General features: G+C 42.7%; 1 protein-coding gene across 1 annotated transcript in view; it reads left to right on the plus strand.

Moving 5' to 3' along the window:
• Positions 1-17,414, plus strand: part of MAPKAPK2 (MAPK activated protein kinase 2) — a 112,323-nt gene that overhangs the window by 38,066 nt on the left and 56,843 nt on the right. Inside the window, exons 2-3 of the mRNA XM_075335709.1 lie at positions 11,104-11,243; positions 16,515-16,579. Of these exons, the coding sequence (XP_075191824.1) occupies positions 11,104-11,243; positions 16,515-16,579 (205 nt within the window). The remainder of the gene's footprint in view (positions 1-11,103; positions 11,244-16,514; positions 16,580-17,414) is intronic.

Below are 17,414 nucleotides of genomic sequence, written 5' to 3' on the forward strand. Positions count from 1 at the left end.
TTTATACAATCAGCAGATGCATCAGTGCAAAAACAAACAAAAAAAAAAACAAAACTCACTTATGTGCTGATTACCGGCAGCTCCTGGAGCGGAGTTTGATCCCGTCCGATCGCTGCAGGAGCTGCCGGTAATCAGGGATGAAGTCTCCTAATGGCATCAGCTGACAGGTTAAGCCGGCCGAGTGCCGGCGTCACCGCGAGACTTACGATCAGCTGATGCGTCAGGTGATCCATCACCAGTTCTTACAGCTATCGGAGGTGTCCCGGCCGTCTGCACACAGCCGGAGCGGCGGTACCGGGAGAGGAGCTGGGAGCGGACATGGCACCGGGAGTCTACAGACAGGTGAGTGACATTTTTATTTTTATTTTTTTTTTTTTAACTGTTCACTTTTGATTTCGCAGCTGCCTCCACCTCCCGCCCAGACATGGCGCCGCACAGGAGCTGACATGCACAGGACCGGAGGTGGACGCAGTGGTGACGGTACCGGGAGGATTCACACTTCTGTGTTTACTGACAGAAGGAATCCTCTTCCTGTACACGTCACTTTACTGCCCACCCCTTGCGTTTATAGTTGCATTTTTAGTCATAGAAACGCAATATAACGGAGCTATATTTGCAATTTGCTGTTTTCATTGCGTTTTTGAACATCTCATTGAACTCTATGGGTGGAAAACGCAGTGAAAAACGCAAAAATAATTGACATGCTGCGTTTTTGTGGGCACCACAAAAAAGCAGCTAAAAAAAACGCTGTGTGCAGACAGCAAAAATGAAAACTCATAGACTTTGCTGGGGAAGCAAAGTCATGCAGTTTTCTGAGCAAAAACGCACCTGACAAAATGCCGCGAAAAACGCACTGTGTGAACTTGCAATAAGTGTTCTGAGACTGCCTAGTCCCTGCACATTAAATCCCCCTGCTGGGAGGAAATTAACTTGAATCCTCCCGCCAGCATGCAGGTTTCAGTCACTGCTCTGTGTATGAAGAACGTCGGCTGTAACTGCACCCTTTGCACTGACTGACAGCCGCTCATCATTATAACAGGCTGTTGGTCAGTGCTGGGACTGCGGTTACTTCTGCCACTGTCCATACACAGAGCAGTGACTGAACCAGCGACACCCACATGACTGAACTCCGATTGCTGCTGGGAGGGTTAAAGTTAATTTCCTCCCAGCAGCTGGATTTAATGTGCAGGTTCAGAATACTATTAACCCAATATCTACAGGTTAATAGTATTTTTTCCATGTGACAAGTTCTGAAATAATGGAACGGTGTGTACCCTTTTATAGCCACTGTACATCACCGGGCTCTGTGGCTTATCGCGTGGTGAGCCTGTGCTGTAGGAACAGTCATTTCTTTGGAAACTTTAGCGGTTGGAATTTGTGTGTAATGCTATCTATTCTTCTGATTCCTCTTTTCTTAGTAGGTTATTTCCCAGGTCCAGGATTGTTCAGTTTCTGTGTACATTATCAGCTGACTAGGGAATGTCCAGGATTAGATTTTCATTTTTCCTTTTATTATATGCAATAATGTTGTTTATGGGTTCTGAATGAAAAATGCAGTTTATTCTGTGTAATTGTCAGTCATTTAGTCCCGTCCCCCACAATTGCAAAACAAAAAAATCCCAAAAAACTTTAATTTATTAAATTATGGACCGCACCATTATTACTGGCACTCTGATGGTGGAGCCAGCACCCATTTAGCTTATGTATAAATGGCTTCCCTATTAGGCCCGCAGATCTTTTTGAGTTTTTTTCCGAGACCAGGGTTAGGGTGGAAACACATCTATGCGAGTAAAATCGGTCCGACTGGGCTGAAAAATACTCGGCTGATTTTAGTTCACGTTAGGTGCGAGTGCAACGCAAGTGCGATGCTTTTTGCTCGCGTGTGTGTTGCGATTGCGATGCTAGTTTCATGCAACATCTTAATTAGATAAAAGCTATTACACATGTGTCATTTAATTAACCTATGGGAATTTGCTGTCACATTCATCTAATGAGCAAAGTTACTGCCACACTCGCAAATGTGAACGCTGGTGCGCGTGTGTGATGCTACTTTTAATCCCCTTCCATAGGAAATCATTGGGACAAATGGTGCGAGAAACTCGCAAAAAAGCAGCATGCTGCGATTTTTTTTCTCGGTCCGATTTGGACTGAGAAAAAAATCGCAGATGAGAGCTGAATCATTAACTAACATGTGTCCGATTTCAATGCGAGTTTTTCTCGCATTGCTCTACTGCGAGAAACTCGCAAGTGAGAAGCAGCCCTTAGGCAGAGTTTGGGCAATGAGCCACATTCGGCTCTCTGGCTGGTCCAGTCCATTGACCGGGAAAGACTAAGGGCTGAAAACACTGGCCAGCAGGCCGCAACATGCTCTCCGCACGGATATTGATGTCACTGCTATCTGCAGGATCGGGCCACGGTCTTTGTCCACCATCAATCAGCATGTGGCACAGCAGATATAACACCATAATGTGTGAAGGGTACCCCATGGAATGCCAGTGACCAGGGAAGATCATCAGGGGAACAGGTGTGTGTGTCTGTGTGTGTCTGTGTGTGTCTGTGTGTGTCTGTGTGTGTCTGTGTGTGTCTGTGTGTGTCTGTGTGTGTCTGTGTGTGTCTGTGTGTGTCTGTGTGTGTCTGTGTGTGTCTGTGTGTGTCTGTGTGTGTCTGTGTGTGTCTGTGTGTGTCTGTGTGTGTCTGTGTGTGTCTGTGTGTGTCTGTGTGTGTCTGTGTGTGTCTGTGTGTGTCTGTGTGTGTCTGTGTGTGTCTGTGTGTGTCTGTGTGTGTCTGTGTGTGTCTGTGTGTGTCTGTGTGTGTCTGTGTGTGTCTGTGTGTCTGTGTGTCTGTCTGTGTGTCTGTCTGTGTGTCTGTCTGTGTGTGTCTGTCTGTGTGTGTCTGTCTGTGTGTGTCTGTCTGTGTGTGTGTCTGTGTGTGTCTGTCTGTGTGTGTCTGTCTGTGTGTGTCTGTCTGTGTGTGTCTGTGTGTGTCTGTGTGTGTCTGTGTGTGTCTGTGTGTGTCTGTGTGTGTCTGTGTGTGTGTGTGTGTGTGTGTGTCTGTGTGTGTCTGTGTGTGTCTGTGTGTGTGTGTCTGTCTGTGTGTGTCTGTCTGTGTGTGTGTGTGTTTTGTTTTCTCCCTCCTTTAAGGGATGTTTATATGTATGTATGAGGCTATGTGGAGGCTCGGACTGTATATAGAGGGGAGTCTTCAGAATTAACTTCAGCCTATTGGTTCGGCCCTCCACCAGTCAGTCTCTTATGTGTCCCATCAGGAAATTTAATTGCCCACCCCAGTCCTAGACCACTCTTAAAATATACAGTGGGTACGGAAAGTATTCAGACCCCTTTAAATTTTTCACTCTTTCATTGCAGCCATTCGGTGAATTCAAAAAAGTTATTTTATTTTTTTTTTCTTCTTCTCAATGTACACTCTGCACCCCTTCTCGACAGAAAAAAAACATGTGTAGAGATTTTTGCAAATTTATTAAAGGAAAACTGAAATATCACATGGTCATAAGTATTCAGACAGAAGCTTCTCCTCAGTGTAAGAAATTAAAGCCCTCATAGAGTTAGCAAAAAAAATCACATGAAGGACTCCCAGACTATAAGAAATAAGAGTCTCTTGTCTGATGAGACGAAGATAGAACTTTTTGGTGATAATTCTAAGCGGTATGTGTGGAGAAAACCAGGTACTGCTCATCACCTGCCCAATACAATCCCAACAGTGAAACATGGTGGTGGCAGCATCATGCTATGGGGATGTTTTTCAGCTGCAGGGACAGGACGATTGATTGCAATTGAAGGAAAGATGAATGTGGCCAAGTACAGAGATATCTTGGAAGAAAACTCTTCCAGAGTGCTCTGGACCTCAGACTTTTCCCCGAAGGTTCACCTTCCAACAAAACAATGACCCTAAGCACACACCTAAAATAACAAAGGAGTGGCTTGATAACAACTCTGTGACCATTCTTGACTTGCCCTGACCTAAACCCAATTGAGCATCTCTAGAGAGACCTGAAAATGGCTGTCCACCAACGTTCACCATCCAACCTGACGGAACTGGAGAGTATCTGCAAGGAAGAATGGTAGAGGATCCCCAAATCCAGGTGTGAAAAACTTGTTGCATCATTCCCAAGAAGACTCATGGCTATACTACCTCAAAAGGTGCTTCTACTCAATACTGAGCAAAGGAGCTGAATATTTGTGATATTTCATTTCTTCTTGTTTAATGAATTAGCAAAAACGTCTACATTTCTGTTTTTGTTCTGACAAGATGTGGTGCAGAGTGTACATTAATGAGAAAAAAATGAACTTTTTAGAATTTACCAAATGGCTGCAATGAAACAGAGTGACACATTTAAAGGGGTCAGAATACTTTCCGCACCCGCTGTATGTAAACCTATGGTGTGTGGTTTTTGTTTTTTTTTTTTGTTTTTAAATTAAACATCGCAAAACCCATTGTATGCTGGACACTTTCACTTTATACCATGTCATGGTTGACTTGCAAAAAAACGTTTTTGAAAAGTTGTGTATATTTATTTATTTTTTTTATTTGTCTGATCCAACCAGAATGTGCAGGTTGCGTTGATACATGTGGAAAGATGTGACCTAATAATGCTGTCCTGCCCAAACAGGCTACGAGTAACACTGCGATGGGATCTAATTAAATCTCATTTGACTTTCATTAGGGAGTGAAAGCAACACGAGCGTTCTACACTCCTGTAACCGCACTGTACACAAGAGCATTTCCCTGTGTGTATACAGTGTTACTTTATTTTTCAGGTAGCAAAAGAGAAGTGTAACTCCATTTTTAGTGTGACTGCCTTTGCCTTCAGAAATGCCTGTTTTTCTAGGTACACTTAGGCCCCATTCACACTTCAATGTGTTTTTAAACAAGTACAGTGGAACCTTGGATTAAGAGTAACTTGGTTTGAGAGCGTTTTGCAAGACAAGCAAAGCTTTTTACAAATGTGTAACTTGGTTTAAGAGCAATGATTTGTAATAAGAGGAGATTCCCACTGAGCACACTTCCGGGTCCGTCCTTTCACCACGTTCTGACCCGCTCTGGAGGTAACTTTCTGTTCATATGTGCTGTACACAGTATACCATTGTACAGTGTATACTATATTGCATATCTATCACTTTGCATTTGTGGATATATTATTGTACTTATTGATAACCAGTACAGCACATTGTTATACTGTACCTCCCGCACACCAACAATTCTATTGTAAGCTAAAGTGCAGTTTAATTTACTTTATATTATATTTATATATATTTATATTTATAATTTTTTTCTTTTTTTTTTTTTTTTTTACTTTTTATGTTCTGCTAATTTGCTTTAAATGGTTTATCCATGGATGAATACTACGGAGCTGTGGAGGGGAAAGGTCTCTCTTCGTTCCATGTGATGTATATTTTTCTTTTCCCTCGAATTGTAAAAAAACAAAAACCTGTCACTCTTGTCGGTGGATATATGTTCATTATTCAGCCGCAATAACCATTAAACTGTTTTCCTAAGAGGAATAGATTGACTTTGAAGCATTGTAATCCATGCCAAAAGAAACATACATGGAAAGCAAAATAAGAGATTAATAGTGGTCTTAACCCCTTAGCGACCCGCCCATATTTTTCAATTCTGACTAGTGCCACCGTATGGCTGTAATGCTGGAAGACTAGATCTCATTTTTTTTTTTTTGTGACACATTTTAAGAATGGTAAATTTAGGTTGATATCTTTTACGTTCATAAAAATATCAGAAATTTTACTTTTTCATTTGTTGTGGGTTTTTTTTTCTTTTTTTTTTTTTTTTTTGTTTTTTTTTTTTGCAACCTTCAAACTTTGAATATTGCTTTAATCTTGGAAACTTAAACTTTACCTCTTTTTCTTTACATCAGCACCGTTTGTAAAATGCTTATTTATGTTCGAAGGTTTAAAAGTGGACCTGCAAAAAAGATGAGGCCTGTAATTGACATAATAGGTAGATCACAACTATGAGAGAAAAAATGAGAAAGCAAATCCAGAAAATCACCACATCTGATTCGGCAAGATTTTTATTTTTGCAAATTATGGTGGAAAATAAGTATTTGGTCATTACAAACATGCAAGATTTCTGGCTCTCACAGACCTGTAACTTCTTATTTAAGAGTCTTCTCTTTCCTCCACTCATTATCTGTAGTAATGGCACCTGCTTGAACTTATCAGTATAAAAGATACCTGTCTACAACCTCAAACAGTCACACTCCAAACTCCACTATGGTGCAGACCAAAGAGCTGTTGAAAGACACCAGAAACAAAATTATAGCCCTGTACCAGGCTGGGAAGACTGAACCTGCAATTGGCAAACAGCTTGGAGTGATGAAATCAGCTGTGGAAGCAATAATAAGAAAATGGAAGACATATGTCTCTCGATCTGGGGCTCCACGCAAGATCTCACCCCATGGGGTCAAAATGATCACAAGAACAGTGAGCAAAAATATCAGCACCACACGGGGGGAACCTAGTGAATGACCTGCATAGAGCTGGGATCACCGTAACAAAGGCTACCATCAGTAACACACCATTCCACCATAGACTCAGTTCCTGCAGTGCCAGACGTGTTCCCCTGCTTTAGTACATGTCGGGGCCCATCTGAAGTTTGCTAGCGAACATTTGGATTATCCAGAAGAGTATTGGGAGAATGTCATATGGTCTGATGAAACCAAAATAGAACTGTTTGGTAGAAACACAACTCGTCATGTTTGGAGGAGACAGAATGCTGAGTTGCATCCAAAGAACACCATACCTACTATGAAGCATGGGGGTGGCAACATCATGCTTTAGGGCTGTTTCTCTGCAAAGGGACGACTGATCCGTGTACATGAAATAGCGAATGGGCCCATGTATCGTGAGATTTTGAGTTCAAACCTCCTTCCATTAGCAAGGGCATTGAAGATGAAACGTGGCTGTTTCTTTCAGCATAATGATCCCGAGCACACCGCCAGGGCAACAAAGGAGTGGCTTCGTAAGAAGCATATGAAGGTCCTGGAGTGGCCTAGCCAGTCTCCAGATCTCAACCCCATAGAACTTCTTTGGAGGACCCAAAACATCACTCCTCTAGAGGAGATCTGCATGGAGGAATGGACCACCAAAGGATATATAACAAAACAGTGAGATTAACTTTTGTCATATATATATATATATATATATATATATATATATATATATATATATATATATATATATATATATATATATATATATATATAATTATAATATTTTCTAGTTTACAGGTCCCCCAACATTATACCATTTTAGAAGCCGCATATTCACAACTGCTGTCGGGTAGTTTATAAACCCATCCGGTGCTTTTCAGGATTTGATGTATGGCATGATAGCAACATTTAGATTGAAAAAATATTTTGTCTAACAGGTCACTATTAGTGATGAGCAAGCGCTACTATGCTTGACTGCTCAGTACTCTTAATAACCAGTTAATGCTCGGACAGATGCGACTCAAGTGCCCGAGTATAATGGAAGTTAAAGGGGGACTCTAGCACTTTTCCAGGAAATCTGCCAAAAAAATCTTCAAGCCACCCCATTGACTTCCGATATCCTCAGTACTTGCGCCGCACCCATCTGAGCATCCAGCTACTGGTTACGAGTACTGAGCACTCGAGCTTGGTAGTGCTCAATCATCACTAGTCACTATCTGGCATAATCTAAGGCCATTATTTGGCCAGACGTATGGGCCTTATTTTGCGCATTTGTGGCCTTTACTAACAGGACAGGACTCACAAAATTCTCTAGGGTTTACATTAGCCACGCCCATTTGGTAAAGACCATAATTAATGGCACTAAATAAAAAGGCCTATACCTCTGGGAATGTGTGGAGAATTTTAAAAACCTCACACAAAATGGAACACTTGGGAGCTGCAGGAATAAAGAGCAAAAACTGCTCCTATGATCTGATCACTGGTTTTCTTTAAGATCTGTTTCTGAAGGGCCAACTTTGGCTTGCTTATAGCACACTGATTCACGATCTACAAGTCATCTGGTGCTTGGGTACAGGCTGCTACAAACTTGTGAATAGAGTGATTGTTATTACCATCATTCTGCCCCCTTTCAGCTTCATGTTTTCCGCAGTATATCCCTTTACTCGTAGTGTTGTACTGCTGGTAACTATTTCACTCCTCTGCATCAAATTTGCTGAGTGTTGACTACAAGATAACATGTGATCTTTGAGTTGCTGAATCCAAAAATCACATCCATTTCCTCCAGTCACATTTTTTTTATTCTTGCAAAACACTGTTTACTAAGGAACTCTTTCAGTAGTAAAATATTTTATGTATCCTTTTAATTATATTTAGATAATGCTGAATATGGAATCGATATAACTAATGGGAAGACTGCTTAGTAGTCAGCTAAAAACTGCTGACCCCAGAATGGTATGGTTATATAAGCAGTGTGAAAACTGATAGCAGTATTGTCATTCAAGAGGCTTACAAGCTGCAGCAAATTTACCTGTGTTAAAAAGGTTTTTGTTGAATGTCACCCAATGCTCAGTTTGTGGATGGTGCATGAATGGTCCTGATATATTGTTACATTTGTGGGTGTTGTAAAACACCCAAACAAAAGACAAATATGTGACTTTATGTAAAGCTTATGCTTATTTGAGGGTTAGACTGGAAAAATCTTGGGCTCCACATAAATTGTATGGGACAAGCATTGAAAATCTAAAACGGTGGACTAAGGGTCAGAGAAAGTGTCAGCTTTGGCGTTCTAATGGTATGAGAGCCTCCAAGCAATGTTGATAACTGTTACTTCTGCATAGTAAATATTACAGGTGTGAACACTCACTGTAATAAATCCACAGTGGTCGCTAAGGCTAGCCATGTACCTTAAATGGTAGTCGGGCTAACAATACTTCAGCCGATAATTCAGCTGACAACCCTCTCTGCCAGTGATTCCATACACAGGACCGTTGGCTCGGACCAACACTCCTATATTCTGTTCTTTTATTAGAAAGCTGCCAACTAAGGCTGCTTTCACACATCCGGCTTGAGCTATGCGGCTCAATCCGGCTGTGCAAGCTATGCAACGGATGCGGTGAACACACCGCATCCTTTGCATAAGTTTTTCCTTTGTGGCCAGTCCGGTTTTTGCCGCTTGCGGCATGCTACTGAGCGCGATGCGTTTTTTTTGTCGCACAAAAAAACGTGCCAGGCAACGTTCCATCCGGCCGCCGCATCGGCTAAATCTGCCGCATGCGGCAAAAACCGGATGGAACGCAAGGCCTTGCGGCACAATGCGGCACTAATTAAAGTCTATGCAGAAAAAACGCAACCGGCAGCAAAAAAAAAACGGTTGCGATTTTCCTGCAAAGTGCCGGATTGTGCCGCATTGCAGAAACTGGAGGTGTGAAAGCAGCCTAACAGCTTATCTTAGGGAGAATAATGCGATCGACCTCTCTCCTGACCAGCAGTTGGCCGTCATCTACATTAGTCTGCCGAATGTGTTGATCTAGGCAGATTCGGCCAACACTAGGCTGTGTATGAGGGCATTAAGACGTTTGATAGAGGAAGGGGGCTTCATTTCTCATCTTAGAATGTGGCTATGAAATATAAATTAAAATATAAAGGTTCCCATGTTATGAAGCCTTATAATAAGCCACAAGCTAAAGCAAGCACCCTCTTTGCTGTATAAACCTTCTACCCTTTTATTAAAACGGTTATCTGCCCCCCCCTTCCAATTTTCACTATTGGGCTACATTGGGGCAGGTGAGTAAATAGCAACTACCTACCTGCCCTGCTGTCAGCCCCTCTCCCCGGCTCAGTGAGGTCATATGACTGCTCCTGCTGGAATTTTTCTGCTTCCTGTGATGTCACGACTACAGGGGCAGCAGCTTATGCCCGTCTTGTAGACTGGCACCACAGCCAGTGTCATGTAGCCGCTCTGCTGGGCAGGTACAGTGTGACGCAGCCCCCGCCCCCCTCATACTTCCTCCCCCTGCCCCCCTCATACTTCCCCCCCCCCCCCCCGCATCCCCCCCCCGCCACCCCCTCATCCTTCCTTCCCCCTCCCACCCCCTCATCCTTCCCCCCCCCCTCCCACCCCCTCATCCTTCCCCCCCCCCCTCCCACCCCCTCATCCTTAATCTACCCCACCCACCCCCCGCCCCGCCCCCCACATTCTTTCCCGCTCCCCGGCCCCCAGTGCACTGCTATTGTCCACTATATGTCCAGGGGTCCTGGACAAACGGGTGGGCTCACTCGCTGTCGGGGACACGGTCAGTTCTGTTTGCCCGACTGTATGCTTTAGGATGTATGGGGCCCGGGTACCAGCGGTGTCAGCGATGATGCTGCTCTTATCACAGCGCAGGGGGACAAGAGAGCATGGGGTGAGGGACGGGGAGGGATGAGAAGAGAGTGCACGAAGGGATCGTGCTGGGCAGAATAGTTACAGCCAATGAGTGTGCAGGGGGGGCGGGGCTAGACACTGAGGTCAGGCGGTGCCAGCTCTGACTAAAGTTTGGCAGTCAAGCATGTCATGTTTGCTTGAGCTGCAGGTAAATAAAGTGTGTGCAGAGAATAAAGGGATAATTCAAGAGAAACAAAAATGTTGGCGTTTGTCGGACAGCTCCTTTAAAAATCAGGTCTCCATGCACAGAGTAGCTGCTGAGCCTATGATAGGCTTGAGTTTATAGACAGGAGGCGTGTCTTAGACTACCGCAGATACTCCATAGGTACTGTCTATGCAATAGTCACAGATCACAGCTCTTCTGTATTGACTTGAAGTAAAAAGCACCCAATAAAGAAGACTTCAAAAATAAAACCATGCATGAGTGGACTTCATCAGGGTCTGTCCAGCTAGCCAGTACATCTAAATGGTGGTGTACCCTATTGGTTGGGCCCATTTACAACCACTAGTTTGTGCTTTTTTCCTGGCGAATTACCATTTGGGATCTTCTCTTCCACCAGTCATGGTCATCATAGCTTCTCGTTTTATCTCCTTGTGTTCCACATACAATGGTTTCTGTATTTTATTGCAAAATTGTTTGCCACATGAAATGTTAATATTGTACCCTCCATTGTCAGATATAATTGTAATCTTTTTGCTCTCCCCACCATAGATGCTGCAGGATTGTCCCAAGGCGCGGAGGGAAGTGGAGCTGCACTGGAGGGCGTCCCAGTGTTCACACATTGTAAAAATTATTGACGTGTATGAGAACCTGTACCAGTCCCGAAAATGTCTACTTATTATAATGGAGTGGTGAGTGTGTCTTGGTTATTGTTTTTTTTTTTTTCTCTTTCTTCGTGCAACATATTGCACACAAGTGTACACAAAAGAGAGAATGGGAAGGAGAAAAAAATGAGGCAAATGATGCAGAGCAAAAAAGAGTATAGTCCTGGGAGCATGGGCTCCAGCAAAATGTCAGGAAAGCAAATTCCCCATCTATATTTAGGTCTAACCAGTGTATCTTAACTTATATGTGGCCAGTCTTCTCTTATAGATGACAACGGCACTAAACAACTATCGGTAAACATTTATTGATCCGCTTCGTTTCATCACTGCTCTTCAGTTGCACCTTGTTGACCTGTAATAAATTGTTCTGTTTAGACTCTTAGCGATTAGGATGTGGTTGGAGACTTGCTGAGGGATTATGGGGTAGTTATAAAGGTTTCGCCAAGCTAGAGCTTCTTCAAAGAGTATTGTAGGGCTGCCCAGCTTATGTAATCAAACGTTGGGCAGCATGGTGGCTGTGGTTAGCATTGTTACTTTGCAGCTCTGAGGTCCCAGGTTCCAATCCCACAAAGGACGACAAACTCATTTGTAGATGTGTGTTTGGTGTGTGGGAGAAAACCTACACAAAGACCTACTTATGGGGGGAATTTAGATTGTAAGCTTTAATGGGGACCGATAAGAATGTCTGTCTGTCTGTCAAGCTCTGCAAAATATGATGGCCCTATATAGACAACTATAATATAAGTTGGTTTGGCATTCAAAGAAACCCATTTTAATAAGCAAGTATTTCTCCACCGAGGATGTAAGATTAGATCTAGGGTTCTAGCCTCTTTTCCCACAATAAAGCCAGCATGACTCATATGTATGTGCTAATTAATGTTTGGGGTTTTTTTTTGTTTTTTTTCTAATTAACTTTCTGGTCTTGGCATTCTTGGGTGTGGATTATATGCATTTTTGATGTATTATTGCTGCGTAAATGCACTTAAAATGTGTGCATTTTTTATTTCTTTACCTGCTTATTTTCCGCAACTAATATAAGTCTATGGGGAAATTCTGCACAGAAAACGGCATATCCACAAGAGAAATGAACATGTTGTGGATTGGATAAATGCACCGCAGCCCTCTGAATGGAGGGGAGCTAGCGCATGCACACCCACCACTCCAGCCATTGTTAATGGGACTGCCGCAGATAACTGAGCACTGCGGCTTGTTACAACCACTTGATTGAGACCCTTTCATGTAAATTATAATGCTAATAATTTGCCGATTTTATAGAGTTAATCTGCAGGTTACTAGCCTTCTTAACAGTGCGGCTGCTCTTCTGCCAGGATAAAAGGAGCTTAATTCCTTTTCGCAGACTTGGGCTTTCAGTCATAGTGGTGGGTCATGGTGGTCTCGGTGACCACTGTGTGCATACTGAGCAGCAGCTCCAACTGTCCCCCCCACATTGACTGACAGCCGGTTCTGAACTTGTACAATGCTGAGCAATGGCCGTACAGCATCAGAATGCCTTATTCTGCCTTATTACGTGCAGGTTTCCTTTAACATTTAATATCTAATTTAGAAAAGCTGTGTTAATGCTGCTGTGGTGGATCACGAATCGTTGGAGCCAACTGAGGAGCATACTTGGTATATGCAATGTATAGGAATGTATCATACCCTTAGGCTGACATTGTGACATGCTTATTCACTGAGAGAAGAGGTCAGATACTCCAATCTCACACTAGGTGCACTGACTTCTGAACACTTCAGTGTCTTGAGATACTTGATTGCATGAAATCTTAACCACACATTTTAAGCTAAAGCATAGGTAATTTTCTTTCCTTTAGAGGGGTTATCCAATACCAGAGCTGATTTGATAAATCTTGCTATTACGTGCCTCTTTAAACATCCATGATGCTATTTTAGCAGTATTACCTTTTATCATGCTCTAGCACTGCATTCTCATTGCTTTATACAGCTCTGATGGAGTTAAAGGGAACCAATCACCAGGATTTTTGTATATAAGCTAAAGCCAGTGCTATACTGGCACTATCAGGCTGATTCTAAACATACATGTAGTGGTCAGCTCGGATGTTTAGGTTTTGAAATCCAAGAAAGTGAAGTTTATAAAATTAGCTGCTTACTGAGTGACAGCAGCTGAGGATCAGATATGTTCATAGTTATCCCCTCACCCTGTTAGAATTAGCATAGGTTTTATACAATTGATTAATAGTTTGACTTGCAGGACCTGTGTGAGGTCATACCCATGTGACCAGAAGGGGTGAGGCCTCAGTCAACAGAAAAATGTTGCATCCCGATATCGGCTTTGTTGTCTGAGGTCCCGCCCCTTCTTGTCACATGGGTATGACCTCACAGGTCCTGCAAGAGACACTGAATCGTTTGTATAATACTTATGCTAATTGTAACAAACTATTCACTGTCTCTTGCAGGACCTGTGAGGTCATACCCATGTGACCAGAAGGGGCGGGGCCTCAGCGAACAAAGCTGATATCTGGATGCAACATTTTTCTGTTGACTGACGCCTCGCCCCTTCTGGTCACATGAGTATGACCTCGCACAGGTCCTGCAAGTCAAACTATTAATCAATTGTATAAAACTTATGCTAATTGTAACAGGGTGAGGAGATAACTATGAATATATTATCTGTCCTCAGCTGCAGTCACTCAACAAGCAGCTAATTTTATAAACTTCACTTTCTTGGATTTCAAAACCTAAAGATCAGAGCTGACCACTACATGTATGTATAGAATCTGCCTGATAGTGCCAGTTCAGTACTGGCTTTAGTCATATACGAACATCCTGGTGAGTAAAGGGAACCAATCAACAACTTCCTCTCTCTTCCTGTATTCTAGTACTACAAGTTCCATCATGCATTGCAGTAGCACTTAACACACCCACTAAAAACTCCACCCAAACCCCTTTCCCCTCCATCTTAATGTATGCATCTTGCATATAGCACATGTATGCAGGAAAACAAATGTTTATGTAAACACCGCAACATCCCGGACAGCACACACTACACATCTGATACACACCATGACACTGCTTTATGTAGCAGTGAGTACAAAAATAAAATTAATGCAGGAGTGCTCGTGTTTCTTATACTTTTTTTTTTTTTTTTCTCTTTTCGGATTGCTCTACTACTGGTTTTGACACATTTACTCAGTGTGGACGGGGCTTACAGGATTTTCCACCTTCATCACTTGGCTTTTGTGTGTAATAACAGGCAGCCTTACTCCCTGCTTGTCCCCTCCTGCCCCATCTTCACTATATGGACAATAGTCGTGATGTGACTACACCACGCCACTGTTGCAGCCATAGTCATTACGTAACAATTGCAGCCATGTGATCAAAGGCTGAAGATAGACCTACAGCGGCAGGGTGTAAATAATGCTAATTTTATTTATTTTTATTTTTTTACACATTACCAGCTATGGATTAATAGTGTTTTTAAAAGAGAAATGTCACTTTGAAGGCTTTTTATCAACACTTTGTAAAATTCCTATTCTTTAATGTATTTTATGTGTTCACTTGTATTATGACTGGGGCTTAGGGAAGTATTTGTGTATAGCGATCACTGGTAATTTTGATCTGATGACAGCTGCCCCTTCCCTTGCTGGTGGAATCTCATCACATCACCCTTGTCATTAGAAAGAAGAACCTTTCGGTCTCTGTTGGTATAAATATACAGTATATCACAATGTGAGGGGTGTAAATATTTTATCTTTTCATGGGATAACACTGAAGATGACACTTTTATACAATGTAGTCAGTGTACAGTTTGTATAACTGTAAATTTGTTGTGCGCGCTAACTCAACACACAGCCCTTATTGATGTAAAAACACTGGCAACAAAAGTGAGTACACTCTTAAATAAATATGGCCAAATTGTGCCCAATTATCCATTTTCCCTCCCCGATGTCATGTGACTCATTAGCATTACAAGGTTTCAGGTGTGAATGGGGAGCAGGAGCATTAACATCAAATTTATTGCTCACACACTTACTGGTCACTGGAAGTTCATGGCACCTTATGACAAAACATTCTCTGAGGATCTGAAAAAAAGAATTATTGCTCTAATAAAGATGGCCTTGGCTAGAAGAAGATTGCTAACAACCTGAGTGAGCTGCAGCACGTTGGCCAAGACCATACAGCAGTTTAACAAGACAGGGTCTGCTCAGTCATATCCAGAGGTTGTCTTTTCAAAATAGATCAGTGCTTATGGCATTGCTGCAGTTGTTACAAGGGGTGGCGGGTCAGCCTGCCAGTGCTTAGACCATGCACCACACATTGCATCAAATTGGTCTGCATGGCTGTCAACCCAGAAGGAAGCCTGTCCTAAAGATGCACAAAAAAGCCTGTACACCATTTGCTGAAGATAAGCAGACTAAGGACATGGATTACTGGAATCTTGTCCTGTGCTCTGATGAGACCAAGACAAACTTATTTGTTTCAGATGGTGCCAAGCGTGTGTGGTGGCAACCAGGTGAGGAATTCAAAGAAAAGTGTGTCTTGCCTACAGTCAAGCATGATGGTGGGAGTGTCCTGGTTTGGGGCTGTATAAGTGCTGCCGGCTGTGGGGAGCTACAGTTCATTGATGGAACCATGATTGCCGACATTTACTATGATATACTGAAGCAGAGCATGATCCCCCGCCCTTCAGAAACAGGGCCGCAGGGCAGTATTCCAACATAGCGACCCCAAACACACCACCAAGATGACCCCTGCCTTGCTAAACAAACTGAGGGTATAGGTGTTGGTCTGGACAAGCATGTCTCCAAACCTAGAGTGAGGTGTAAGGTCTCCGCTAAGATCCTCCAGCTCCGTGATGTCGTTGTGGAAGAGGAGCCAGTGGCTCCTGTGAAGCTCTAGTGAAGGCCATGTCCAAGAGAGTAAGGCAAGGTTTGAAAATAATGGTGGCCACACAAAATTTACACTTTGGGCACAATGTGGCCCTTTTCACTTAGGGGTGTACTCACTTTTTGTTGCCAGTGGTTTAGACATTAATGGTTGTGTGAGTTATTTAGATGGCACACCAAATTTACACTGTTATACAAGCTGTACACTGACTACTTTATATTGTATCACAGTGTCATATCTTCAGTGTTATCGCATGAAAGGATGTAATATAAAATATTTACAAAAAATGAGGGGTGTACTCACTTTTGTGATATACTTTAAATGTGTAGTGTATTCTAGATGTTTAAGTAATATTTTCATGTAATTTGTATCCGGTGATCAGCATTGTCTATTGGTGTAGTGTTTTGTCTTTAACATCACATATCTGTCTCTTAGTTTGGATGGTGGTGAGCTCTTCAGTCGAATCCAAGATCGAGGTGACCAAGCTTTCACTGAGAAAGGTATGTGCGCCGTCAAAAAAAGAAAAACAAGTACAAATAATCGTGTTCCGGAGTCTGTGTACAGTACTGAAGTCTAGTCTTTCTGTGAGCCTACAGAATATGCTCTAGTTTTTCCTGTGCCCTGAGTTTTTTGGGATGGAAAGTGGCTACATAAGGCCCTCCTTTTATATAGGCCGTCAATCGGGCCGATGTGCACGGCACTGGTCTGTCTAAATCTGGCGCCCAGCTCATTAGTGGTTTGGGCATCTATATTATGCAAGCGTTCAAATTGTTTGTCAGCTGCACATTTTCCTGTGTAATCGTGATATTTTTCTGGCAATTTTAAATTGTGAATGACTCGTTCAATCACATACCATGCCCATGATTACGCCTTGTGAATGGAGATAATCAGGCGCAGGTTTAGTTGCTGTATTGCCAGATTTATTGCCGAAAATGAGAATCTATGTGTAAAAGCGCCCTTAGGCTCAGTTTGCCTTGTCTCATGACTCCGGGAGCTTTTCTTCCCCCTGAATGAGCCATTGAGTACAATGCAAAAAAACGTGTAAAGTATGCAACCTGGATATGTTGTCTGCCTAATAATAGACTCCACTTAAATAAGGCCAAGTGGTGGCCAAGTGGTAGCCAAGTTGCATAGTGTAGACCCAGCTTGCCTCAATGTACTCAAAGGCCGAGTCGGGGGCACGTTGTAGATCTGACAGCTGGTAAGAGCCAAAGAGCCCCCCACTAACTTTTACAAGGGCTGTCCGATTTTGTGTGTGTGTATGATATATATTTGTGTGTGTGTGTGTGTGTGTGTTATTACGATACACACACACACACATATATACACACACAC

This window comes from Anomaloglossus baeobatrachus, chromosome 2 (genome assembly GCF_048569485.1).
Source record: "Anomaloglossus baeobatrachus isolate aAnoBae1 chromosome 2, aAnoBae1.hap1, whole genome shotgun sequence".
NCBI lineage: Eukaryota > Metazoa > Chordata > Amphibia > Anura > Aromobatidae > Anomaloglossus > Anomaloglossus baeobatrachus.